A 26,998-nucleotide genomic window follows, 5' to 3' on the forward strand; every position below is an offset into this window, starting at 1 on the left:
ACAGGGTGTCCCACGTAACATGACATTTAATAAACAGTTATTTTTAGTTAAACAAATCTTTTACTTGATTATATTTTACTTTGAAATCGATTTTAATATAACATGACTCCCATATAATATATTTACTGCTCTTTAGTATCAAACAACTGAGCATAATAATGGAAAAAGACATAACTATTCACCAACTGTCATGTTTCGTGGACACTCTGTAAGTTAGAAGTGTCGTTAATCAATCTAGTTGAGAATATTACGCGGGACCCGGCTTAAATTGCGCATATTCAATAATTTTTCTTTCGAATGACTTGTTAATTTAAAGAGTGAACAGGCAGCTTTTAACGGCGTTAATAGAAGGATAAATATTTTGATAATAAAGAATTCTGTTCCTATTTTCGTTCATTGTTCATTTTGCCGAATTATTTAAGATGAAAAATGAGTGATCCGTTTAAATCTCCGAAGCCTCGAGATCCAAAGATGGAAATTATCTTTGAAGATGTTTCGGCGGCTAATGACGGAATACAAGAGAAGGAGAGTGTAGAGTCTCAGGCTGGGTTGTACAGCGGAAGGGACGGAGATGCCCTTGCGCTAAACAAGGACGGATATGTACATTCTGACCTAATTGTGGGTGTACAGGGTCAACAAATTGCTCACCTTAGCTATTTTTGTCCAGGTAAATTTTAAGTACTTGTTAGCAGGTTTTCAGTGTAGAAAATAGTATTCGGCATCTCCTAGAGACCGCTTTAGCAACCCGCCCGACACTCTTTTCAATTGTAACAACGATTTAAGCAATCTTATTTACATTNTCCTCATTGCCTGTCCTAGTTGCACCACTCTCCCTCACCCATTTCGTGTAGCCGCAGGGCCCCCCTGTCCTGTTCTCGACGCAGCGATCGTGCTATAATTTGTCTCAACCCGTTATTCCCCCTGAATAAATAGAATACTGATGTTAGAAAACTGATTGGGGGTCGGGGTCCAAAATTTGTCCAAAACTCATAATCTGTCTTCCTCTAGAAATCTTTTAACCCAAAATATGTTTTATCATTAAATGGCCAGGGATGTACTGGGGTGTATTTTCTAAGAATTTAATTTTTTATAGACCAGGCAGGGGTGTATATTTTCTTGTAAAATTAATTCCCCCCCCCGTTTATTTATAAATAATTGTTTTCTCCCACAAGGTGTATATAAGAAATACTTGCCTGACTTATTTTATGATTTTATTATTTTTAATTATTATAGGGTTAGATTAGGTTAAGGCTCACCTCAATTTGCACTGATTAAATCTTATGTATATATTTCAGGTAGGCAGTTTATACAGGACTCAACCGTGAACTGAAAACACAATAAATCAGTTCAGGGTTAATTATATTCATGACAATAATAAAATTTTAGCCTCTAAAATAAAACTTTCTCCAGGTTAATTATTCAAATATATATATAATAAGAAAATAAACTTACAATGTTGATTTGTCCAGAGGTTTGTAGCCTATAGTTCATTAGATTGCACCGCAGTCGCGAACAGAATAACTAAATATGAGCTTATTTAGTCTAATCAAAGTTTTCATTTGTCACTTTAAATATCCTTATTAAGTGGTGACTTTCTCACATTAATCGCAAGCATCGTGAATTAGATTATTACCTGTATTTGATCTAAAGGAGGAGCTTAGATCAGGGATACAGAGTAGGTTCTTCTCATCGGAGGTGCCGGAGAGGATATAGAACGAAGAATATATTCGTCGGAATTTAACAGTTCTTCTCGTCGGAGATACCGGAGAAGAGGTTACAACTTAGCCAAAGTTGTGGAGGCCTGGTACGTAGAGGTAGATATGTCTCTAGAGTACCAGCAGGATATTCTGGAGTATAAGCTGAGGATCCAGAGAAACAAGGATAGCTCAGCTTCCGGTGATGTCGGAGTCTTGGCAACGGAGGTCTAATTAAAACTAATTAGACCGAGTTCCAAAGCTCAAAGGTTGTGAGCTTTGATCCTCACCTTTACGTGGACTTCCTTAGACTCAGAACGTCAAGATTAGTAGGTGGGATTAGAAGAGAACTGAACCATCTCAGGAATCAAACACACAGGGGAGATCATCTGGATGTTGAAGAGGAGTAGAACTTATCCGCGAGTCAGCGGAGCAAGTCAGGTTATATATCAACGGGACTCGTGCCAGCCTAGCATGAGAATTATGTTGAGAAATTTGTGAGAAGTCACGATATTATTTAAGCTCATTTTAGATATTTGCAATTTTTCACCTGGTTTAATGCACGGAGACATACCCGGACCTATTCTTTAGTCAGAAATCACAATCAATCACAATATATCTACATATATTCTATAAACCATCCGTAGGAGTAAAATTAGCCAACGTTGTGTAGAGAGCCTTGAACATTTATTACGGATGATTTATAGAACTGGAGAAAGAAACACGAACTCTGGTTAGAGGATTTCAACTAACCCATCGTGTTCTGAAAGATAAAACTCATTATTTAAAAGCTTTAATTTAGGCTTTAAGGCTAGACTTTTTAAGTTAATACAGGTTAGACTTTTCAGGCTTGTAAAACTTTTATACAGTTCTTTTCTGTAAAACATTTCCATTTATAAAATTAAAGTCAGATTTGAGAATACAAAAATGGCATTTAAATGGTTAAAAATTAAAATCTCAGTTTATAACAAATGTTTTGAACACATAAATGGTTGTAGGATCGATGCATTTGTAGAGATTTGTAGGATGGTTGATTTGAAATAAGACTTCTCTGTTGAACACATTGAATAACGTCTCGATGCTGAATACCCTGAACATATAATAGTTTAAAAAGATCAGCAGATCTTACAGGGGGACCTGAGCTATTCTAATATTTTCTAAGGAGATGAACCACAAAGTTATGTAGGTTTGTATATTTCTCTTCTGTGACGTAATAGGATAGCCGACCTAGTTCTGTCATAAACAAACAACACTTCGTTATAACTTATATTACCACTGTCTTCTGATTGTTGAATTTTTCCTAATTATGAAATTCAAACAAATTTAGTTCTACATTTTTTGCAATGAAAGATCCAAACAATAAATTATTATGCTTCATTAATCATCACCTTTTCATATTTTGCTTTAACATTCTCTTTTAATCATATTTTTTAGGATTGCATGGGAAAGATACTAAACAAACAATTGCCAGGGAAGGAATTCAGTTTAAAATTCCTAAATATTTTTTTTTTCGTTGTTTTTAAATAAATCTCATTTTTTTTGTTAATTAAATACACTATTACTGTTTGAGATATCCTCTGAAATATTGAGTTCTTTTATTTTATATTTTCACATTTCCCTTGTGCGTCAGTTTGGTCTGTAATAAAACTGAGTTTTGACCCCAGGAAACGGTTTACCGACCTTCTGTCTGGAGAAAACCGGTTTTTTATTCCAATAATTCAACGCCGGTACTGTTGGCACGATAAAATGATTCACAGGTAACAACATAATTAATTAACTCTAACAACTCAATCATTAGCACTTTCACTTTCTCTTAATCATTTGCTCATTCACTCATTCACTCACTTACTTACTCATTCACTTAAAGGGACTCAAGTGACCTTCCATGCAAAGATGGCAATGCCCGATTTACAACGGTACCATTGAAAAGCTTTGTCTAATTAAATATGAATTATATATCACTGTTTTTGTTTTATTAAACTGTTTATTTACATTTGCGGTTTCTCTGCGAAAGTGACTTGCGCATTTCTTGCGTATAACCAGCAATGGAGAACTCACAGCTAGGAATAAAAACTTTTCTAAGTTAGAAGAACGACGTTATTTTATACATTTTTGTCGGGATTAAGGTGTCATTGGTACCGTTGTAAATCGGGCATTGTCATCTTTGCATGGAGGGTCACTTCAAATAACGCTTAAAGTCCCTTTAATAGCTCATTTTATCTTTTAGTCACTTACATACTTACTTACTCTTCGCTCATTCGCTCACTCACTTATTTACTTACTTACTCACTTGCTTACATATTTACTTACTCCCTTACGTATTTACTCAATTACTCCTTATTTACGCAATTACTCACTTTTAATAGTGGGCGGAATTATTTCATAATAAAAATAAAATATATATCTGTTTTCCTGAAATATCAATCATTATATTGACCACAAATTATATAATAAGTGGTAAAATGAAGAAATTATATTCACATTTAGAGGGGGGGGGGGTGTATGTTTTAATAATTTGAAAATTTTCTTTCAATCACGAAGTTTTGCGCGGAGTTCTTACATTTTTTTCTCGCATATTTGTATTCGTTAACGAATTACATCTTTATCCTCATAAGATTAGTTTTATATCATATTTGTAAAGTTCCATGAGTACATACCCAAGAAATTAGATTTAACAAACTTCTGGTGAAATACAACTATTTCAAGTTGGAACAATTGACATTATGAAGGGATGCAAATAATTTTTTATATTTTATTGATGCTCTTGTTCTGACTATCGCTGTTTTTTTTTTTATTTTCTAATGTTACAATGCTAATATGTTAAAAACCCTTTAATAAGTAAAAGTCGATTATTCATTTGAAAATAATGCATGTGGTGTGATTGTTTCCTTAGTTAAGTTTGTTCATCAATAATGCATTTGCTTGATTTTTCAAGTGTACGCTACATTTAAATCTAACGTGATGAATGTGCCCTGAGTTTTTAGATGGGGGAGAAGGTAAAGCATAGTAGTGGGTTTTCTTAATCTACTGATCAAAATAGTAAATTCATTTACAGAAGAAATCGTTTACTGGATATTAAATCCTTAATCATCCAATGAGAGGAGAGAAAAGCAGGTTATCTACCAAGAACCAGTTCAAGAACTGAAATGATGAAGATCTGTTTCTACTATGTGAGAATCAAGATTTTATTGCTATTGAGTGCTATCACCACACTAAAAGTTTGTGACACTGTTATTTTAATAACTAGTTTTTTAAACTAACCTGTTGATTTTGTCCAAATATATCAACTGAATTAAAAATCCTCCAGAAGGTCTGTTTAATAATAATAATAAGGATACATAATTGATATATTTAGTTGGTTTGATGCTACAAGACATGGTACTAGGATACATAATACTGATATATTTAGTTGGTTTAATGCTACAAGACATGGTACTAGGATATATAATACTGATATATTTAGTTGGTTTGATAATACAAGACATGGTACTAGGATACATAATACTGATATATTTAGTTGGTTTGATGATACAAGACATGTATTAGGATACATAATACTGATATATTTAGTTGGTTTGATGATACAAGACATGTACTAGGATACATAATGCTGATATATTTAGTTGGTTTGATGATACAAGACATGGTACTAGGATACATAATACTGATATATTTAGTTGGTTTGATGATACAAGAAATGGTACTAGAGATCATCTTGGGATACATAATACTGGAAACCTAGTTGCTAGGTGGTCAGATCTGGATCAAGGTGATTTAAACTTCTCAATAACAAAACAAATTTTAAGTCCAGGGCTTTTTCACTAAAATTATCAAAAACATAAAATTAAACCTAAAATATACGTAATAGTGTTTTCAGAAGGGAAGGAAGTTCTAAGAACAGTCTTAAAACAATTTCACATTTTATCTGATAACACTAGAAAACTATTGATTCGTTTTCAATACGTGATTGATTGATTGATTGATTGAGATATCCAAGAAAAGATGCAGGTTTGCAATCTCAATAATGTTTTTATGTTTTAAGAGAAGACTTTAATATAAAAAACGAACTTTATTCGAAATTAAACCGCTCCCATTCGATTTGATGATTTGATTTGATTTGATTTGATTTGATTAGAGGATTTTTGATNATTTGATATTTGATTTGATATTTGATTTGATATTTGATTTGATGTTTGATTTGATGTTTGATTTGATGTTTGATTTGGTTTGATTTGATTATAGGTTACATTCTGATAGATGGACAGCAGCGGGTCACTACAACCATTCTTTTCCTAGTTGCTATCAGGTTAATGACTTCATAGTGTACGTTAAGGGGTGTATATTTTCTTGAAAAATCTCCCCCTTTAAAATCTTCCTTTTTTGTTCCAGAAGTTGGGAATGTTTTTTTATGATTTTATTCGATGAATAGAGAATAATAAATGATTTTAATGAAGAATAAAGTATCAAGTAGGATGACGCAACTTTTCATTTTTATTCAAGATAATCAAAAATCACCGGGTGGGGGGGGGGGGTATTTCTTGAAGTTTGTCAAATTCAAGAGAAATTCGACTAATTCAGTTCTACCTTTTTTCAGTGAAAATTTTAAGCGTTTTGCAATTTACCATTTGACACCATTTAATTATAATTAATCCTGCTAAATTAACAATTTCATGTGTAAGGGATGTTATGAATACAATCATTGAACGACATCCTGGTAAAAATGCCGAGGAGGAAGAGATATCTGCCAAAATACTCAACAAGATATCCAAGGTAAGGGAATGAGAAACTAAAGCATTATTCTCAATTTACATTATAAGGACTGTCGACGTTTGTTCAAGTTATCCCCTTTTTAAGGAGTTAAGGTCCCATACACAACGGTACTTTTAAAACCTTTCTCAGAGGAAAAAATGCATTTAATTTTGATCCGGATCCGGATTCTAAAACTTAGTGAATATTAGTATTGTTAATCTTTTACTAGTCAACAATTTGGATTTGTGTTTTGAGAGTCTTGGATCCGGATCCAGGAAGCCGAAATTTTGCGGATACAACGGATCCGGATTCTGAGCACTGGCAGTAATGCAGGTTAATTCATTGTTTTCTAATTGAAAATTGATAATCTTCAACAGCGATTTGTTTGGATGACCGCAACAGAGACTTGATAGAAAGATATTGGAATAATTTATCTCGTTTAGAAATAAAATCCGACAAAATCCTCATCCTTGCTGGTCAGATAATAGATAATGGCACCGTGGTGAATTCATGACGTCTATAAATGTAAGGACTAGGGTTACTTGAATTTACGCCTACAGTACCTTCAAGGGTATATACTGTTGTGAATTAGGCATGTAATATGATAAGTGAATTATTTTAGATGTTGTACATAAGTGGTAACAGTCGTCTGGTTCCCTGCTTTCTAGATAGAGAAGCGTTCTATTCAATCCTTAACAAACAATCCTCACAGGATACATCATCTTACCAGGTTAGAATATACGATTAAAAGTTTTTTATGTTAATTTTTATGCGGAATCTTGTTTTACTATTCAAAGATTAAGATTTTTTTCTTTATATTTTCTTAAGATCTCCATAGGGACCGTGTTGAGCGCACACTATTTTACAATATTAATAAGATTATTCTAGATTGGAGCTTACAAGATCCTTTGCTCCAGGATACAAGATGAGTTGAGGAGTAAACCTAGTCTCATGGAGCAGTTGGAGATATCCAGGGAGATTTTATCCCAGGTACATGATAAGTATTTAATTGATATCGTAATTTATATCGACTAACAGCCATACCGCTGCGTTTTCTCCAAGTTAACAGAAATATTTCAATACTAGGTTGGTAACCCAGCTTTGCCTGTAAACATAACTTTCGATAAAAAGTCAACCTACTCAAATTTGAATTTCGTTTATCAAATTTGAGGCAAATCGGTCCTGCGGATTTTGAGTTATGATTAGACACAAAAAAACACCATAGCAAACAGAGTTATTTCTAAAGATGTTTACTATTTAGTGTGCTAGACTGATGGGAGTTACGTGGGTGAGCATAGAGAATCCAATAGATATGTCTCAAGTCTTTCTGTGGCTTCAGGTTGGTCTACATTATTGATAAGGTTCATATATTTTCTTCTATTCAAACAGTTTGTCAACGTAAAACTTCTCACAGTTTGAACAATTGTAATCCTTAAAGGGACTGTACGCTTAATTTCAAGTGACCCACAACTTATCTAGACACATGTCCAATAAAAACTGTACCCATAAAAACATTTTTTAATTTCTGATTGAGCCAGAATTAGATATCAATGTTTTTTTTAAAAAACTGATAATTTCACTTAAATTTTTAGGAGAAAAGTTTTGGCGCCGGACTAATGTTTGATATTCCACGCCCTGGGGAAACATTAGTATGTGCTGACCTAGTTCGGAATAGGGTTCTCTCATTTCTTCTCAATAAACCACTTCAGGAATACACACATCAATCGTCTTAATATCAACTTCTCACCAAGGTACTAAGGCAAGGAAAGTTATTTCAGAGGTGTACGCATTTTTTTACTACAGTGTACTGTCTTTGAGCGGAATAGTAAACACAAGACGGATGTCACAGCCTGACATGGAATCCATTTCCACAAAAATAATTTATGAAATATACTGTTGTGAATTAGGCATGTAATATGATAAGTGAATTATTTTAGATGTTGTACATAAGTGGTAACAGTCGTCTGGTTCCCTGCTTTCTAGATAGAGAAGCGTTCTATTCAATCCTTAACAAACAATCCTCACAGGATACATCATCTTACCAGGTTAGAATATACGATTAAAAGTTTTTTATGTTAATTTTTATGCGGAATCTTGTTTTACTATTCAAAGATTAAGATTTTTTTCTTTATATTTTCTTAAGATCTCCATAGGGACCGTGTTGAGCGCACACTATTTTACAATATTAATAAGATTATTCTAGATTGGAGCTTACAAGATCCTTTGCTCCAGGATACAAGATGAGTTGAGGAGTAAACCTAGTCTCATGGAGCAGTTGGAGATATCCAGGGAGATTTTATCCCAGGTACATGATAAGTATTTAATTGATATCGTAATTTATATCGACTAACAGCCATACCGCTGCGTTTTCTCCAAGTTAACAGAAATATTTCAATACTAGGTCGGTAACCCAGCTTTGCCTGTAAACATAACTTTCGATAAAAAGTCAACCTACTCAAATTTGAATTTCGTTTATCAAATTTGAGGCAAATTGGTCCTGCGGATTTTGAGTTATGATTAGACACAAAAAAAACACCATAGCAAACAGAGTTATTTCTAAAGATGTTTTCTATTTAGTGTGCTAGACTGATGGGAGTTACGTGGGTCAGCATAGAGAATCCAATAGATATGTCTCAAGTCTTTCTGTGGCTTCAGGTTGGTCTACATTATTGATAAGGTTCATATATTTTCTTCTTTTCAAACAGATTTGTCAACGTAAAACTTCTCACAGTTTGAATAACTGTAATCATTAAAGGGACTGTCCAATACACAACTGTAATCATAAAAACATTTTTTGATTTCTGATTGAGCCGTAATTAGATATCAATGTTTTTTTAAAGAAAACTGATAATTTCACTTAAATTTTTAGGAGAAAAGTTTTGGCGCCGGACTAATGTTTGATATTCCACGCCCTGGAGAAACATTAGTATGTGCTGACCTAGTTCGGAATAGAGTTCTCTCATTTCTTCTCAATAAACCACTTCAGGAATACATACATCAATCGTCTTAATATCAACTTCTCACCAAGGTACTAAGGCAAGGAAAGTTATTTCAGAGGTGTACGCATTTTTTTACTGCAGTGTACTGTCTTTGGGTGGAATAGTAAACACAAGACGGATGTCACAGCCTGACATGGAATCCATTTCCACAAAAATAATTCATGAAATATTCTGGTCATAGGAAACAATTATGTGAATTTTCAAAATTATCAATATTAAATGCTTTTAACCTCCTCGGATACTAAACGAACAAGGATGCATCTTTTCTTGTTTACAAATTCCGCCCAGAGAGAACTGGTTTCAATATGTACGCAGAGTATACGCGACCGCAATTAACTTTCCTTGCATTAGTACCTTGTTTCTCACCATTTATTTAAAATAATGTCTCAGTCCTGCATGAGCTCACTTTTCTCGTTTCTTCTTAGCAGAAAATACGATAATAAAATCTTAGGCTAAAATCGTTATTTAATACCAAGCGCGGATTAATAATAAAATATAAACCTGGACAACGCTGGGTTCTCCAGCAAGGTAAAACTAAAGTTGATTATGTGTTTGTGAGTGAAGGAGCAGGATGATTTCTACTTGAAGGAGTGGTTGATTCCGCTGGAGCAAAACTTTAAATCCAGGTTGGGGAAAAAACACTTAATAATTTTCTAAAATACTTTATTAAAGCTGAAACTTATAAGAATTCAGGAAATTTCCACAATTATGATTCATGGCTAATCAATGCAGCAACAGGTTTTTAAGAAGACGATGTTGGCAATCATTTTCATGTTTAAAGGGACTGTCTTTGTATTTTCAAGTGACTCTTTGATCAGACAAAGACATTTGTAAATCTGATATTCCCTTCCAAATTGAGATTCACTTGAAATTATATTGACAGTCCCTTTAGTAGTACATCTTGTACAGTGTACACCGCAGGGATAAATAATAAATGTTATCATTTATATTCCTCCTCCTTCTACTCAATATTCTAGGGATGAGTTTAATGCCAGCATGAAGAGGTATACGGAGACAAGAAGACAAGCTCTCCAGGGACATTTAATGAATTTGAGCCAGGCCTAGAGACGATTTAACAACGTATTTTAAATGTTGAGTAAACTCCACATCAGCAAATAGTTTAATTGAATCGGCGGTAGGTAGTTCAGCGCTCAAATTCATAAAATTCGGCCCCAGGTTAAATCAGATTTCGAGAAACAGATGGAAATACTTTTCAAATCCTGCACCGGGGATACTTACTTGGAACTTTCAGCGTACTCAAGGAACGGGAACCCCTTCATTCATTTTTTCCTAATTTTACTATTTTTAAAATAAACGGAGGAAAAAATAAATCAGCTTATGTAAACTATTTATCAAGAGATTTATCAAGATCAGATATATCAAGAACTTTCTATAAAATAGATTTTTTTTTTGTACTCGACCAATTGCTTGCTCATGATCTGGATCTATTGGATCTGCACATTTTGGCTTCCTGGATCCGGACCCGCCAAAAATATGCGGAACCACGGATCCGGAGCCAACGGACAAAATATCAACCAAAACCTGCTTAAAATGTACTTTTTGCTCTGAAAACACAAATCTTAACTGTAAACAATGATCGATTATTATAAATTACGTTTTGTCTCTATGGTTCAAAATATAAATTGTCGGAAAAAAAGGAAATAAAAATAAGTATATCTTGAAAAAAAATTTATGTCCTGGATCCGGATCCGCATCAGTATTAAATGATTCCGAAGCACCGGTGTATAGTACAGTTTAATTTATTCCCATATTTTTCCCTTCGTTCTCTTTAAAGTTTTTAAATTACCTAATTCAATGTTGTTAATATCTCTTTAATTAGTCTTTTCTCATTTAATGCTTTGACAAGAAAAAAACTTTCTGAAGAATGTTGCCTCGTATTTTAGGTTTATCACGGTATTCGAGAATATGAAACCAAGGAACCACAATGAGCACCATAAAGATATATCTCATGAAAAGTTTATAATCAATGATATGAAAAAATTCTTTTTTTCCTCATAATTAATTGAAGATATAGATAACATTCCAATGTGATATATGGGCCTAATTGATATTTTGATCAGAGGACAATTCTTTTCCGTTTTATGATTCCTGACTTTAGAGTTGTTTTTTGATTTTTTGTGTCGTTTCTACGTTGTTTTTACTTGTATTACGTCATCAGACGAGTCTCTTATTTGTACATGTTAACACTAAAAGGGGGCCTATACAGGATATACCCCCCTCCACCACGCCTTTTCTGAATGAGACCTGCCCCCTTTAACACGTAGATGCATTATCCTCCACTGTAGATTTGATAAATATAGTTTTAAGATTGTCATTGAATGATTGAATTGTTTAGGTATCTTTTAAAGATATGATCGACAACAATTGTGATTATACTGTGAAGGGTTTCCAGCGAACGAAATCTTTCGCGAAAAATGCAAAAATTTTCGTAAATTTTCGTTCGTATTTTGAAAACTTGATACCGAATTTAACATTTTTTCGGGAAAATTTGCGAAAGGAGGCGAAAATGACCTGGGATTTCGCGAGAAAAAAAGTACGACGATTTTGAGTCAAAAAGGAGAAAATAAATCGGGGGTTTTTGTTAAATTTTGCATAAATCAGTTTTTGGGAAAAATTCGAAAGTTTTGCTAAACATAATATTTTCGCGAAAAATGCGACATTTTCGCGAAACGATTTCCCGGTTTTGCTGGAAACCCTAATTATGTGATCAGATTTCATTTCAGTATTGTTTGTTTACCTGATTCTAAACCATAAAACATTGGAATAGGAAGACGACATGTCAGCAAACTAATGTTTAGATGATGTTGTAAGAAAATAGTTTTACCAGAAGCTCGAAAATCGACTAATTAAGTTAAGTGGGTCTGTATACACTGCACAAATTTGTTCATGTTCATTGGACAAATTCGTAAGTTGCTTTCTATTCCAGAGTTTTATGGTTCTTACTGTAATCATTGTATTTGATATGTCGTTGATGCAAAGAAAATTTACAAATATTTTATTTTCAGATTTCAGTTCCAGAATGCCGACTTTTAAAATCAAGGAAAGTAATATATCTAAATTCAATCCATATTTGAAACAGACAAAATAAAAATCTGATTTTCAGTTTATTTCACATTTTGCAATTATATTCATTTTGATGATTAATAAACGAAAATTTCAAGGAAAAATTCGAATTTTCATTGCCTTTAAACAAAAGCTTTAATGTTTGTTCATATTAGAGGCTTTCATTTGTCGAATGATCATTTTGAAAGAGATTAGAACCCAAAATCAAACCCACCAAGCTTTGATCCATCCTTTATTTCCTGAAAAAATCTAATTCTCAAAACTTGGAATATTTGAAAGAAAATTATACCCAAAATCAATTCCACCAAGCCTTGATCCATCCTATATTTTCCAAGAAATCTTATTCTCAAAACTAGAATATTGCATTGGTTTAGGTAAAATGGGGAAAGGAGGTTTTTCAAGATGTGGAAGTAAATACAGACGAAGAACCAATGGTTTTTAAGGTAGGTTTTACTTATTTTTTTAAAAACCAACAGGGTTGTCTACATGAATTTAAGTGACCCCATGGCCATTTTAAAGAGTCCCGATTGACAACAGTACCATCCAGACCTGTGTCTGAGTAACCATGACGAAGATAATTGTATATAGTATCTGAAAAAGTTATGAATTCTGTTAATTTCCTCATTTGTTCTGGAGCATATATCCACAAATCACTGTTACAGTGAAACCTGAGCTGAAAACTTTAGAATTGCATACCCTTAATTCTGATCGCATAATCTGAATATCCATTATGGACAATTTTAATTTTCTTTTTAATCCCCTCATGTTGGATATCACATTTCCAGTACATATGAAAAACATACGTTTGATATCAAATACAGATACGATGCTATATGGATTGGACTAATATTCGATTAAGCTAAAGTCAGCTGTTCACAACCCTTCTTTTAGAGCATTAAACAAATATTAATTTAATCATGTTAATATCAACCTATTACAAAACATATTTTATCACATTTAAGAACTAGTCCCTTTAAACATTAGTCTTAATGAACACTAATCCAAAACTTACGTCCGATCAATCGATCATTAGCCCCAGTACTATAATCCTTTTAAACATTAGTCTTAATAAACATTAATCCAAAACTTGCGTCCGATCAATCGATCATTAGTCCAAGGACTGTAGTCCTTTTAAACATTAGTCTTAATAAACATTAATCCAAAACTTACGTCCGATCAATCGATCATTAGCCCCAGGACTATAATCCTTTTAAACATTAGTCTTAATAAACATTAATCCAAAACTTGCGTTCGATCAATCGATCATTAGTCCAATTGATATGACACCACAAATGCAGGAAAATTAAAAACCGATTTTTCAAAAGAGCGCATCTCTAATCTCTAGAAGTTAATCTAAAGACTAAATTAGTCTAGAGATCAGCAAAAAGCAAGGATCAAGCATTAATCTCGATATCCACCATTCTAAAGTTTTCAGCTCAGGATACTTACAGCATTTTGCTCAGACTAAGGTTTAAAAGGTACAGTGTTTGTTTAAGGAATATGGAACTTTTTAAATGGAGGGTCAATTAAAATTATGTTCACAATCCCTTTAATGTATCTCAAAAGACAAAATAAGTTTAGTGAAACGATATTTTAGGTTCTGGACCATACTGCAATAAATCCCTTTCTGCATATACATAATATACTTTGCTTGTCTGTTTATTTGTCTTGGTGTCTATTTGTTTGTATCCAATAAACGTAAAAACGGCTGAACCGATCGGACCAAATTATGTCCCCACATAATGATCGAATTTTCGAAAATTTTCCTCTAACAAAATTCTATTTTAAAAAATTTTTTAAATCGACGAAACATCTTTTAATAAAATCCACGAATTTTTTTTAAACAAAAAGAAAATGTTCACAACTGAAATAGGAGATGGCCGCGAAGCGCCCTGAAAGCCTAGTTTATTATTGTTTACTTATCTAATTATACAAAGTGACAGGTTTGAACTTAAAAACTTAAATGCAGAACAAAAGGAATTTTATTTTTTTTTACTGAAAAATATGGATTTTGGAAGTCTTGTCAAATACTTATTGGTTTATGCTAAACCTATAAAACGGTGTAATTAGAAGTTAATTAGATTTTCCACACTTTTCTAAAAACCGTGAACAATCCCTTTAAATAAATGTGAAAAATGTCAACTATTCACTATTCAGGCACAGCTTTATGCATTGACTGGGGTACAGCCAGAGAGACAAAAGGTTATGCTCAAGGTAGGTCTTCTTACTTTTGTATCTATCTATTCATCTATCTATTCATCTATATATCTATCTATCTATTCATCTATCTATTCATCTATATATCTATCTACCTATATACTTATCTATCTATTCATTTATATATCTATCTATCTATTCATCTATATATCTATCTATTCATCTATCTATCTATCTATCTATTCATCTATATATCTATCTATCTATTCATCTATATATCTATCTATCTATTCGTCTATCTATTCATCTATATATCTATCTATCTATTTATCTATCTATTCAACTATCTATTCATCTATCTATTCAACTATCTATTCATCTATATATCTATCTATCTATTCATCTATCTATTCAACTATATATTCATCTATCTATTCATTTATCTATTCACAGGGTTGCAAACAAATAATGAGACTTCAGAGACAACTGTATAGAATTAATACCGACCTTATATTAACGATCAATGCAATTGTAAACATATTCTTTCTTTGCTAAATCATCAAATAATCTTATCAAAAGACTTAATTCAAGATAGAAGGCCTTATTTAACATTGTGATCTTTATATCAACGAGCTTATGTCGTCTTTACAGTCTCATTCTTGTGAGTAGACCCTTTAGATGGTAGATGGTAGATTTATGAATTTTTTTATTGTTCTGATGGTAACGTCTTTTACCTTTAAAAACATGTTCGTTTAATCGAGTTTTCTAGAAAATTTTGTGTTTTACCCAACAAACCTATAAAAAATAAGAATAAAAGGTTAAATCTAAAATATGAAATATAAAAGAGATGTCTCGAGTCTAAGGCCCTTTAGTCTCAACTGGGGTTTCCAACAAACGAAAACTATTTCTTGAAATTTCGCAGTTTTTCGCGAAAATGAATTTTGCAAAATGAAGCGAAAACGACGCGTATTTTTATGGGGGGGGAAACAAAATATGCGCTTTCACGAATATTTTGCATTTTTCTTATGAGCGGAATGCGAAAAAATGCGAATTTTCATATTTAGCTGGAAACCATAGTACGTCTCAATTTTAACGTACAGTGTTAGACCCGACTGCTTTTTAATTTAGACTCAATTTGTAAGAAAAAGAAAACTAATTTCAAGGGGACTTTCAGGGTATCTTTAAGTGACCCTCCATTAAATCATGGCAATGTCCGATTCACAACCGTTCCCTTAAAATTTTGTCTGATTGTTTTCAATGTTGGTTTCACTACGAAAGTGATATGCGCATTTCTACCGCTGCAAATCATTGAGTAATTATCAGAAATAACAAATTTAACTGGAAAAACGACAATATTTGCCCCAATATTATTGATCAGATAAAGGGGTCAAGGGCACTGTCTTATTGTGGCTCAATGCCTGGTCTACGACACTGGGTTACAAAGATATAGGGCTTAGAAAATCAGTTTGTGGCAATTTCTGGCAAAGACTCCATTACTATGGGACTGTTCACGATATTTCAAGTGGACCTTCATTTTGAAAGGGTCGTGTTAATAATTTTCCCGAACTTTTTAATTTTATGTTTTTTTTTAATTAGGTTAAGTTTACTTTATGTTTTGTTTGTTGTCAGGGTGCTATGTTGGATAACAGTGGTTGGGGTAAAGTAGTTCTACGAGATAATGCAATGGTTCTAATGATGGGAACCAAAGATGAAGATATGCCGACTAAGCCTGTAGAAGCAACCAAGTTTATCGAGGTAGGATTGCGATCTAGATTTCATCTTTTAATGTTTTTAGTTTTTAGTTTTAAAACTCTGAAACCCTGAAAAGTTTTAAAAAAACGAATCGTGTCTGCCTTTCAATACACTTTATACTGGATATGGATGGAAGAGAATGAGGCAAGGATATGGATATTAAATAATCACTTTAATCTAGGATATGGATGAAAGAGAATTAAGCAAGGATATGGATATTAAATAATTCTTTTAGTCTAGGATATGGATGGAAGAGAATTAAGCAAGGATATGGATATTAAATAAATCCCTTAATATATAGGATATGGATGAAAGAGAATAAAGCAAGGATATGGATATTAAATAAATCCCTTAATATATAGGATATGGATGAAAGAGAATAAAGCAAGGATATGGATATTAAATAATTCCTTTAATCTAGGATATGGATGAAAGAGAATAAAGCAAGGATATGGATATTAAATAATTCCTTTAATCTAGGATATGGATGAAAGAGAATTAAGCAAGGCTATGGATATTAATTACTTCCTTTAATCTAGGATATGGATGAAAGAGAATTAAGCAAGGCTATGGATATGCCTGCTGGACTTCAGAATCTTGGAAATACTTGTTACATGAACGCGGTTATACAGTGCCTTAAGGTAAATACAACACAAACAACAACAACAGGGTGGGCATTGGGTAATATGTTAGAATATATGGCTATACATGGTAGTTAAGTTGAGAATGCAGTATTGTAGAGAAATTTTTAGTATTAATTTGAGACCTATCAGACAATCGATGAGTATTTTAAAGATTGAATTTGTGGTCTTGCTAAACAAATATGCACCGTAAAACGTCTGATAGGTCTCAAATGAATCATCAAAAAAATTCTCTCAGATATTTCAAAGCCTATGTCTGAGACACCCATAGACTGAAAGATGGAGCCGTAAATGTATCCAGAAGAAATTCTGTGTCTACATCCTTTGTGATGAATAATCCAAAAAAGGATGAATAATTGAATGAATGAATGTTGTATAGAGTGTACCTGAGCTGCGTGGATCTCTATCCAGCTACCATGGCAGGGTCAATCTACAGCAGGGGTCAGATGCTGAAAGTATCACTGCAGCCCTCAGGTGTGTAAACCCCCCTACCCCTTCCCTTCTATAAAATGGTTTGGGTTTTGTAATTGCTTAAATGTGGGGGGGGAAAGATTTAATTGCCCGGAAAGGAAGTAAAATAGATAAATAATATTTACAAGAAGGAAATAATTGCTAGATGAAGTTTAATTTTTCCTCTTTTCAATTTATAAAGAACTAGCCTCTTCTAAATTAATTGTGAACATGTTCTCTTTGTGTACATCGTAAAACAAAACAAAAATAATTCGCGGATTTTCACAAAAAATTTCGTGGATTTTCAAAGTTTTAAAAAATTTAATGACGATCGAATTTTGATGGAGACAAATATTTAAAATTTCAATCATTCATAAACCTTTCCTGGGGTCCCTAGATGTCCCACAAAAAATTTGGGCCCGATCGGTTCAGCCGTTTTGACGTTTATTGGATACAAACAGACAGACAAGCCAAATTTATATATAGATTATCATGATTAAATTTATGTGGAAAACCCATATTTCATAAATTTTTAAGAAGCCCTACAGTGAGATATATTTTACACTGAGATTCCATCACTTTTTTTGCACCAGGGGTGTATTTTTAAGAACTTTCTCTCTCCCTCCCCCTGGGTGGAAATGATTTTTAAAGAGCTGGGGGGGGTGGGGGCACGGTCGGGTAATTTTGGGGATCATGGGGGGGCAGTGACTGGTTTTTGTCACAATACATTTTTTAAAATGCATTTGTCTTGTGTTTCATTGTGATAATAGATAGAATGAATATATTCTGATAACCTTTTCATTTCAAAACATTGTATGAATTGTAGCTAGCATCGACTTATAATGTTTTCAACTTGTAATTACTTATCCCGTTCATATATTTATCCTTGAATGGATCCTGTAAACCCGCAATATATTTACAAGTCTTCTTTGTTACATAAAGGTATTTAGGAAGAAACCATATATTTTATAGCACAAGAAAGCACAGCAATTTCAGGATAATCTGAATATATAAATAGATTCTAACAGACAAATAGAAAATATTTAGGGGCGCCAGCAGCACGCCCTAAACCTTGATTTATTCATAGTAGCGTGTTGTAAAATCCTATTTTAAGAGTTTCTAATGAAATAGCGGATTTTCAGTCAAAATGAAACAATGAAAAATTGGACATTAAAAAGCCAGTTTTTTATCCTTTTTCATACGAATTTATTTATTTTCCCTTGAAATCATTTTAATTTTACCCATTTCAGCGAAAAAAACCCTGGCCCAAACAAACACTTTTCCACAAAGGGAAAACATACCTAGCTTCTTGGGGGGGGGTGATTTTTTAGGAAAATATACACCCGTCACTGAACAGAAACCAACACTAATACCCGCCTTAATGTTACAATATTTGTGGTTAATAATTACCTTATTAGAAATATTTATATTCTAGGGATCTGTATAAAACTATGGATACAGGGGCGACTATTCCTCCGATTATTATGCTTCAAGTTCTTCATTCTGCTTTTCCAGCGTAAGTTTATTTTTTTTAACGAAACGAAAGGCTTATAGTCCTCAAAATTGTGGACAATTTTTTTAAATTACAGTACATTGTAAGGATATTTAGGAAATTGACTTTCCACTAAGAAAAAAAGTAATTTGCCGCCATAATAATTGCGAACCACAGCTATTAATCCCTGTACTAGTATTGTGTATCAGGTTTGCAGAGCGAGGTGAACAAGGTGGATATCAGCAGCAAGATGCTAACGAGTGCTGGATGGAGCTCATGAAGATGCTGCAACAGAAGACTAAGGTCATCATCAAAAATTATTAAAATTTTCCCAAATTTTTTAATACTAGATTTGTGTAATTTTCTAGAATAAATACTATGTTTTGATTGCTGTTTGAGCTATTCTGTTTAATGAATACAATTTTTGTTTCAGGCTGTCGATAATAGCAAAGCTGCGAATGCTGTTGAACAGTTCTTTGGAATAGAATGTCAGTCTCAGCTCAAGTGTGTAGAGGTCAGTAAATAAATCATTGCTTAGGTTCCATTTCATTTGGATGCGGAATGCGGATTCGTATCCTGGACCCTGCTAGAAAATAATGATCATGAAGATTTATTTAGGATTTTACTGATTTTTTTAACAGAACAAGAATTTTCGAATTATTTTTCTTTCTTTTTTTCATTTATCTTTCTTTATGCAACAACATGAAAAACCTTTTAGAGATAAGGACATTTCTCTTTTTTTGTCGAGTTTGGTTGATATTTTGCCCTTGGATCCGAATTCGTGATCCGCATATTTTTGCGGATCCGGATCCAAGAAGCCAAAATGTTGCGGATCCAATTAGGCACTGAAATAAATTAATATATTTTCCATTTTTATTACTTTCAACCTAACTTACCCTTGACATTTACCTTGATCTTGATCTTCATCAAGACCTTCACCTCTACCTAGACCCTCACAAGTTCACATTCACCTGGATATTGATTTGTACCTAGATCTACCTAGATCTTTACCTAGATCTTTAATTTACCTAGAGCTTCACCTAAATCTTGATATTTACCTAGATCTTGATGCTCACCTAGATCTTGATTTTTAGCTAGATCCTGGATCTTGATTTTTACCTAGATTTTTACCTAGATCTTGATTTTACCTAGATCTTCACCTTAATTTTGATTTTTACCTAGATCTTGATTCTCACCTAGATCTTGATTTTTAGCTAGATCCTGGATCTTGATTTTTACCTAGATTTTTACCTAGATTTTTACCTAGATTTTTACTTAGATCTACCTAGATCTTCATTTTCAATTTTCGCCTAGATCTTATTCATAACCTTGCTTGACCAAGTTGATAAGTTTATATTTACAATTTAGTCTGAATCTGAAGAGCCAAGTTTTGAGGTTGAGAAATTCCTTCAGTTTTCCTGTTATATTGACAAGGATGTGAAATATCTCTATACTGGACTCAAAAACAGGCTTCAGGTACAATATGTTCATTGTTTAATTCATACATCTTTTTTATTTAGATATTTACTATTGACAAAATAAATTAACATGCAAGATATTTTTCTTTGTAATTAGTTCTTTATTAACGATTAATTATTTCTAAGCGCTCTTAAACAAATTTAATAAATTTTTTTAGAAAAATCTCAAGTCTCAAAATAATCTTTACAATGCAAAACAATTGATGGTCGTCTTACCAGTTAAAAAAAAAGTTCCAGTCGATAAAAAAATCTGTCAAAAACCGAAAGTACTGGTGACAATACAAAAGTTATTTGAAAAAAAGATTTGAAGTTCCATTAATAGCGTACTAGATTGAATAAACAAATATTTGATAACGTTTGTATGTATCTTTAGGAGAACCTGCAGAAGCACTCTGTTAGCTTAGACAGGAACGCGGAATTCTTGAAAACCTTGTCCATCACTAGGCTTCCAGGATACCTTACTATACAAATGGTAAGGAGGCTAAAGAGTGTTTTATCAGAAAACAGGTGAATGATTGTTGTCTCGGTTCTTTCTTTTAACTGGTTATGCCGCTGAGGATTTTTTAATATTCTGTTAGGATATAAATCAGTGATAGCTGGTACATTTTTTGGCGCCATTTTGAATAAGAAAAAATGGCGACAGCGCGAATTGTTTGGCTTTTCATTCTTTATCACTTTTAACAGGAATTTTGTTTGACTTGCAATGCACGGAATCATTTTAGGAATTTACACAATACACATGCTAAATTGACTTTTAATAAATTTTCCAATTTAAAAAGTTAATTTGTCAACTTTTCGACTCAGAAGTGGGTGTAAGTTGATTACATTGTGAATATTCGATGAAATTTATTACTTCTTGTCTTATTTACTCAAATCACTGAGGAAAAAGTGATAAGGGAAAAAACTAATTAATGCAACTGAAAGCGGAATTCTGAATTTCAACTGACCTTCATGCAAAGGTGGTCATGCCCGATTTACAACAGTACCCTTGCAAGCTTTTTCTTATCAAGTATGAATTAGATATCAATGTTTTTGTTTCTTTGAACTGTTAATTTAAGTTACTCGTTCATTCCTTGTTTAAAAGAAGCATTGGAATAACTCGCAGAAATAAACACTTTTTGAGTAAGAAAAACGACGGTTTCTTCCACATTTTTGATCAGATTAAGGTCTTAAGGGTAAATCAGACATTGCCATCTTTGCATGGAGGCTCACTTGAAATTACGCTTACAATCCCTTTAAAGTGAAAATTTAAAATCATATGTGTCGAGGAAGTATCTTGCTTAGGTCCGGTTTCACTTCAAGCAGAAGGAGGGTGTGAACGCCAAGGTGTTGAAGGACGTCAAGTTCCCCGTCATGCTCGACATGTTCGATATGTGTAACAAGAACCTGCAAGATAGACTTGTACCAATGAGAACAAAGTAAGTTTTTATATAAAACTAGGTGAAGTCTCCGACATTGTCGGAATGTATAAATTAAACAAAAGTTCGAATTTTGAATTTTAAAAAAATGGGTTCCCTCCAAAAATCTTTGATTATTTGATCCAGCCGTTGGGCAAGCTATCTGCTGTAGCTAACATTTATATATATATATATATAAATATTATATACATTTATATATTATTTATATAGAATATATATGTATCATATATATGAGAGTTGTTCAAAGAATTTTGACTACTGAGGATCGTTATGAGACGTGAAACATTACATTTAATATAATTCTTTTTTGATAAAATGTGAAGTTTAAAAACTGAAATATATATATGTATATCTTTATAAAAACTCACAGAAAAAGTTGATTGACTTAAAAGTGAAAAAATTTGCCCAGAAAAAAACTCGACATTTATTATTTCTCTTAACAGGAACATCCGCGAAAATTATTGGTTTTTTAAAAAAAAAAGATGAAAAGTTTAAGGTTAAAATTGTAAATAGAACTAGAAAGCCTAGAATTATCTTTAAAAAAACAACAATTAATTTATAACATAACCCAGAGTGGCCCAGGGGAGTCATAGTTAGTCCCACTGTGTACCCGCGCTTTGTCGTAAATTACGGTTTTAGCTATTTTTTCCGATAAAAGTCGACCCAAACTTAGAACCTCAAAATTATGCCAAGAACATTTCCGGAGGGCTTCCGAGTTCCCCAATAAAAATTTGAGGCAAATCGGTATAGGGGTTCCTGGGTTATGATCGGACAAATAAACAGAGATTACAACTTTATATATACACTACAGATATACAGACAATAGACATGTATGAAATATAATTATACGTAGGTTCAAAGAGTACGAGGATTGGCTGGTAGAGCACGGATCTAAGGATAAGGGGAAAACAGCAGCTTTAAAACAAGAAAAGCTCTCTCAGGTCAGACTTTGGGGTCAGGCTGAAAGGAACTGTAGACGCAATTCCATCAATGAAGTCTGATTCGCAACTGTGCTTCTCCCTTAAAGGGAGTGTTCGCGAAAAATGAAAGGTGGTATAGACTTACGGCGAAAAATAAGCGCTTTTCATTGCTACTAATCTTACTTCAATCCAGGTGCGGATACAGGGGGTGGGGGGGGAGGCAGGACCTTTGTACCCCCCTGAGATTTCAGAATAGCTTCTCAATAGCATTTAAGGGAAAGAAAACCTAGTGCAAAACTGAAAAAAACCATTAATCCTGTATCTGCCCCTGCTTCTATATGTTGTACCTATAATAAGGAGAAAATTGATAAAAACTACTCATATCGAAGAACGCAGCGTCCATACAAATTCAGAAAGTTGCAACATTCAACTCTGATCGTAGAAAAATCAATTTAATTCCAAACAAATCATTCAGATATTACAATCAATAATCATAGATAATTTTTCGACGTATTCGTATATAGTTGATATTTTATAATATTTTTTATTTTTTATGAGCTGATTGTTACTTTTAAAACATTTGAGTAAACTATAAGTAAAAAATTACTCTTGACTCAAAAATTGAGTTACAAAAGAAAAATATTAAAATTATTGTTTAGGGTAAAGCTGAGTAATAAAACAAAGGTGAAATAGATGAAACAAGAAACATATTAAACTTTGTTTGAAATAAAGCTGAAATTGGAATTCCAAAGAGGAAATATAATAAGTAAGCCTAAAATAAATAAATAATTAGCCTAATGTAAAAAGGGCAAATGAGTATAAGGTTATTTTAAGCAAGAAGCTAAACCAAAAGAAAAACTCTGAATTCCCGTGTTTTTTGGGACACCCTGTATATATACATTAGAAACAATCAGATACAATTCATATTTATAGGTCAGACTAATAGACAATTAAAAGAATAAACAGAGAGATAAAATATCCTGCAGTTACAAGTTGATTATAGCCGGTCAAGGTTAAGTTGAAAGAAAAGATTAAATACTAAAGCGGCTTGTTACATATAACCAGTAAAACTATAATATACAATTATAGTGAAAATAAATAAATAATTCGGTAAAAGATTGAAATAATAACTGTATCTGCGGAAATAAATAAATTGGTAAAGGATTGAAGAAATTAATAACTGAAACTGTGGAAATAAAATAAATAAATAACTAAACACAAACTAAAGAAAGTTACTATCCTTGCTTAATGTAGGCCGTTAGTAGAGTCGGGTTCAGAGGTCGAGGAAGGAATGAGGGGAGGTAGTAGAGAGAGAGCAGTAAGGTAGAGAGAGAGAGAGGAAAGTAAGTGTGCAGTACACGTGTAACATCTAGCCGCGTACGGCAGTCTAAGTACAAGGAAGGAGTGGAGACTAGCCCAGATGTCGTCTTCAATTTGTTTAACCTATCCAGACAATTCTTGTCAGTAGCCTAAACAACAATTCCTGTTTTGAGGATTTTTAAAAATTAAGACGACATTTTCATATTTTCCAGGAAATAATGTTTTAATAAAACGAGATCAAAAATATTTTGAAATCTATAAAATAATCGTGACTACTGTTTGTAATTTCTAACCTGTTCGGGAAACTAATCTATGAACCTTTTGATCTAAAACGAATTTCACCTAAGAGTAATCTGATCTAATGAGAATTTAATTTAAAAAACGTGGAAATTGATCTAAAATATTTTTTTAGATCTAAGTCCGCATTTGCTAAAAATTTTTGGAATCTGATCTAAAATATTTTTTTCAAATTTGAGCTCCCTGTTCATTTTTATATATTTGTCAAGTTTCATAAAATTTCTTCTGCAAAAGTTGTGATTTTGATCTAAGATATGTGTAATTGGATCTAAAATATGTTGAATGTGATCTAAAATTTTTTTTTAAAATTTATATTTCAGATAACAATTATGCTTCAAATCCTTAACTTTATTTGCTTAAAATATGGAATGTGATCTAAAAAGTGTTTACTTTGATCTAAAAAATGTAGACTTTAATCTAAAATTTGATAATTTGATTAAAAATATTAGATTTAGAAGTTAAGAAATGTGTAAGGTTGACACCTTAATGGTGAAAGAGTTGGGTTCATGGGTTCAGGATCTTCATATTTTAGATCAAATTATACATTTTTAGAACGAATTCTTCATATTTTAGATCAGAGTATACATTTTTTAGACCTAATTCTACTATTTTTAAATACAGAATTCTGTACTTCCAATATAATTTATGCACGCAGAATTTGGGAATTTTATCTGTAATATGTAGAGTTGGATCTAAAATATTTGTTCTCAAAAATAAACATTTTTAAATGACATTTTTGACTCAAAATATTTAAAATCCAAATTTTAGATCAAATTCCACAATTTTCCCGAAAGAATTGGAATTTGGTCTAAAAATTTTTTTAGATCTAAGTCCACTTAGATCAGATTCTTTTAGATCAGATTGCCTTTAGATCAAAAGGATTATAGATCGATTTCCTATGCACCGTAGCGATGAAAAACACTTATTTTTGTCGTAAGCCTATACCACCTTTCATTTTTTGCGAACACTCCCTTTATTTTAATAATCAAGATGATCTCGTCAATTTTCTGTCTTAAGATTCGTCACTCCTTCAGCTGCATATATCTGCATTGTGCAAGTCAAATGCTTACAATCACACCAATGCAAATTCAATCAGTTTTCAGCTTAAAGATTTATAAAGATTCATTCATTCATCAATTGAATCGGTTATGCTACTCTATAAATAGCAGGAATCTTGAAATTTCGTGAAGAGTCCCTTTTATTTTAAAGATTTTGGACAGAATGACTTATGATTTCTATTTTAATAAAAGTCGAAAAATTATATTTCTTTTATTTTTATTCATATTGGAGAAAAACAATGGGATTAGTAGATAAAATGTTCTTTTTTTTCTAGGACTTGACCGAAGCCGAGGTTGAGGATTGGTGGTTTGAGGACGATAAAGGTATTACAAGGGTATATATACTATACAGTTTTGGGTTTTTTTTTACATCCCAAATTTTGGGGGGAAATTATCAAAAATCATAAGTTTTAACTTTTTTGAAAATCGTTTTGAGAAGAAAGATTCAATTAAAGGCACTGTAGAGTGTAGAGATAGACCCGCCACTCTACATTGAAATTACGCGCAAGTCCCTTTAATTAGCTTAATTTTAAATTCACAAAACTCTAATCTCGAAGAATGATTGATCCTAAACCTTGAATTCACAATAAACAATAAACCTTGAGTGAACACAAGTCGAATCTCGAAGAATGATAAACAATGAACCTTGAGTTGACACAACTCGAATCTCGAGCTATGATAAACATTAAACCTTGAGTTGACACAACTCGAATCTCGAGCTATGATAAACATTAAACAAAAGGAAAAATGAAAGGGGTATAGGCTGAAACCTGAGAAGCTCAGGAGTTGATTGAGACATATAAGACATCTATCTGATGTTCCTGTCTCGAGAAATTGATATAAAACGGTGTCAACATTATACCAAAACGTATATATGTAAGATTTTGTATAAGATTCATAGTATTGAACAGATCATATTCAACAAATACGCAGCAAATCTGTCTCACAGGTATCGTCCAACTCCTGAGATTCTCAGGTTTCAGCCTATACCCCTTTCATTTTTCCTTTACAGTCCCTTTTAAGGGTAGAAATTGACCATGTTGTTCAATGTAAACAATTGGAAGTATGAAATCAAGTTGTAGAGAAATTCCATACTTGCCTAAGTTAACAATGACACGGAAAGTGTATTTTCATGCCCCTTAATGTACTTTCAACCCCGATCCCATCTGGGATCAGAAATGGAATGATATGGACCCCTGCGTTGAAGGGGTAAAAAGGACAGTTTAGGTTTGTCGTATGTTTGCATGGTTAATTAGAGGGTTGATTGTTAAGTTGGTTGCTTCCTTGGATTATTGCAAGGTTGGTTGTTTGGTTGCTTAGTAGATTGGAAGGTAGGTTGGTTGCTTGGTTGTTTTTTGGCTGGTTGGTTGGTTGCCATGCTGGATGCTTGGTCGGTTGTTTGGGTTTTTAATTTATTAATTGGTTGATTAGTTTGATTTGATTTGATTTGATTTGATTTGATTTGATTTGATTTGATTTGATTTGATTT

At 32.7% G+C, this 26,998-nt stretch overlaps 2 protein-coding genes and 1 long non-coding RNA gene across 7 annotated transcripts in view; 2 read left to right on the forward strand and 1 right to left on the reverse strand.

The window, feature by feature from the left end:
• The first annotated feature begins 366 nt into the window (after nucleotides 1–366).
• LOC111717842 (uncharacterized) lies at nucleotides 367–12,469 on the forward strand. Of its 3 annotated transcripts, XM_023493300.1 has the most exons (16): nucleotides 367–667; nucleotides 3,129–3,165; nucleotides 3,359–3,451; nucleotides 5,372–5,463; nucleotides 5,937–6,000; nucleotides 6,374–6,464; nucleotides 7,066–7,173; nucleotides 7,332–7,433; nucleotides 7,705–7,782; nucleotides 8,036–8,152; nucleotides 10,007–10,068; nucleotides 10,420–10,477; nucleotides 10,619–10,704; nucleotides 11,347–11,379; nucleotides 11,799–11,847; nucleotides 12,153–12,469. In XM_023493300.1, exons 1-15 carry the CDS (start codon nucleotides 430–432, stop codon nucleotides 11,815–11,817), a joined length of 1,278 nt encoding a protein of 425 aa, XP_023349068.1. In that variant the 5' UTR covers nucleotides 367–429; the 3' UTR covers nucleotides 11,818–11,847; nucleotides 12,153–12,469. The 3 variants fall into 3 exon arrangements, with proteins under 3 accessions (XP_023349068.1, XP_023349067.1, XP_023349066.1); XM_023493299.1 differs by having other exon boundaries at nucleotides 11,799–12,469; XM_023493298.1 differs by having other exon boundaries at nucleotides 371–667; nucleotides 11,347–12,469.
• Nucleotides 12,155–26,998, forward strand: part of LOC111717841 (ubiquitin carboxyl-terminal hydrolase 14) — a 22,912-nt gene continuing 8,068 nt past the window's right edge. The window contains exons 1-15 of one of the 3 annotated variants that reach the window (XM_023493297.1): nucleotides 12,155–12,230; nucleotides 12,390–12,503; nucleotides 12,901–12,969; nucleotides 14,684–14,740; nucleotides 16,313–16,438; nucleotides 16,975–17,076; nucleotides 17,456–17,550; nucleotides 18,962–19,042; nucleotides 19,228–19,321; nucleotides 19,452–19,532; nucleotides 20,387–20,494; nucleotides 20,870–20,968; nucleotides 21,781–21,914; nucleotides 22,768–22,855; nucleotides 25,785–25,833. In XM_023493297.1, the coding sequence (XP_023349065.1) occupies nucleotides 12,396–12,503; nucleotides 12,901–12,969; nucleotides 14,684–14,740; nucleotides 16,313–16,438; nucleotides 16,975–17,076; nucleotides 17,456–17,550; nucleotides 18,962–19,042; nucleotides 19,228–19,321; nucleotides 19,452–19,532; nucleotides 20,387–20,494; nucleotides 20,870–20,968; nucleotides 21,781–21,914; nucleotides 22,768–22,855; nucleotides 25,785–25,833 (1,291 nt within the window). In that variant the 5' untranslated portion in view covers nucleotides 12,155–12,230; nucleotides 12,390–12,395. Of the gene's footprint in view, nucleotides 12,504–12,900; nucleotides 12,970–14,683; nucleotides 14,741–16,312; nucleotides 16,439–16,974; nucleotides 17,077–17,455; nucleotides 17,551–18,961; nucleotides 19,043–19,227; nucleotides 19,322–19,451; nucleotides 19,533–20,386; nucleotides 20,495–20,869; nucleotides 20,969–21,780; nucleotides 21,915–22,767; nucleotides 22,856–25,784; nucleotides 25,834–26,998 lie in introns of all 3 variants that reach the window. The other 2 variants (XM_023493295.1, XM_023493296.1) reach the window with 2 other exon arrangements.
• On the reverse strand, nucleotides 21,328–21,785 carry LOC111717848 (uncharacterized). The gene is made up of 2 exons (XR_002768933.1): nucleotides 21,725–21,785; nucleotides 21,328–21,413 (listed from the first exon to the last, which is right to left on the reverse strand). It is a non-coding gene; the product is annotated as an uncharacterized LOC111717848 (long non-coding RNA).

Source organism: Eurytemora carolleeae, unplaced genomic scaffold, assembly GCF_000591075.1.
Source record: "Eurytemora carolleeae unplaced genomic scaffold, Eaff_2.0 scaffold1304, whole genome shotgun sequence".
Classification (NCBI taxonomy): Eukaryota; Metazoa; Arthropoda; class Copepoda; order Calanoida; family Temoridae; genus Eurytemora; species Eurytemora carolleeae.

Bases quoted from the DNA above. Each gene is read 5' to 3' on its own strand.
- LOC111717842 (XM_023493298.1), top strand. From the start codon at position 430: ATGAGTGATCCGTTTAAATCTCCGAAGCCTCGAGATCCAAAGATGGAA. The intron at 3,166-3,358 runs GGAAGGAATTCA...TTTTGACCCCAG, and splicing joins ACTAAACAAACAATTGCCAG to GAAACGGTTTACCGACCTTC. The intron at 6,465-7,065 runs GTAAGGGAATGA...GAATTATTTTAG, and splicing joins TACTCAACAAGATATCCAAG to ATGTTGTACATAAGTGGTAA.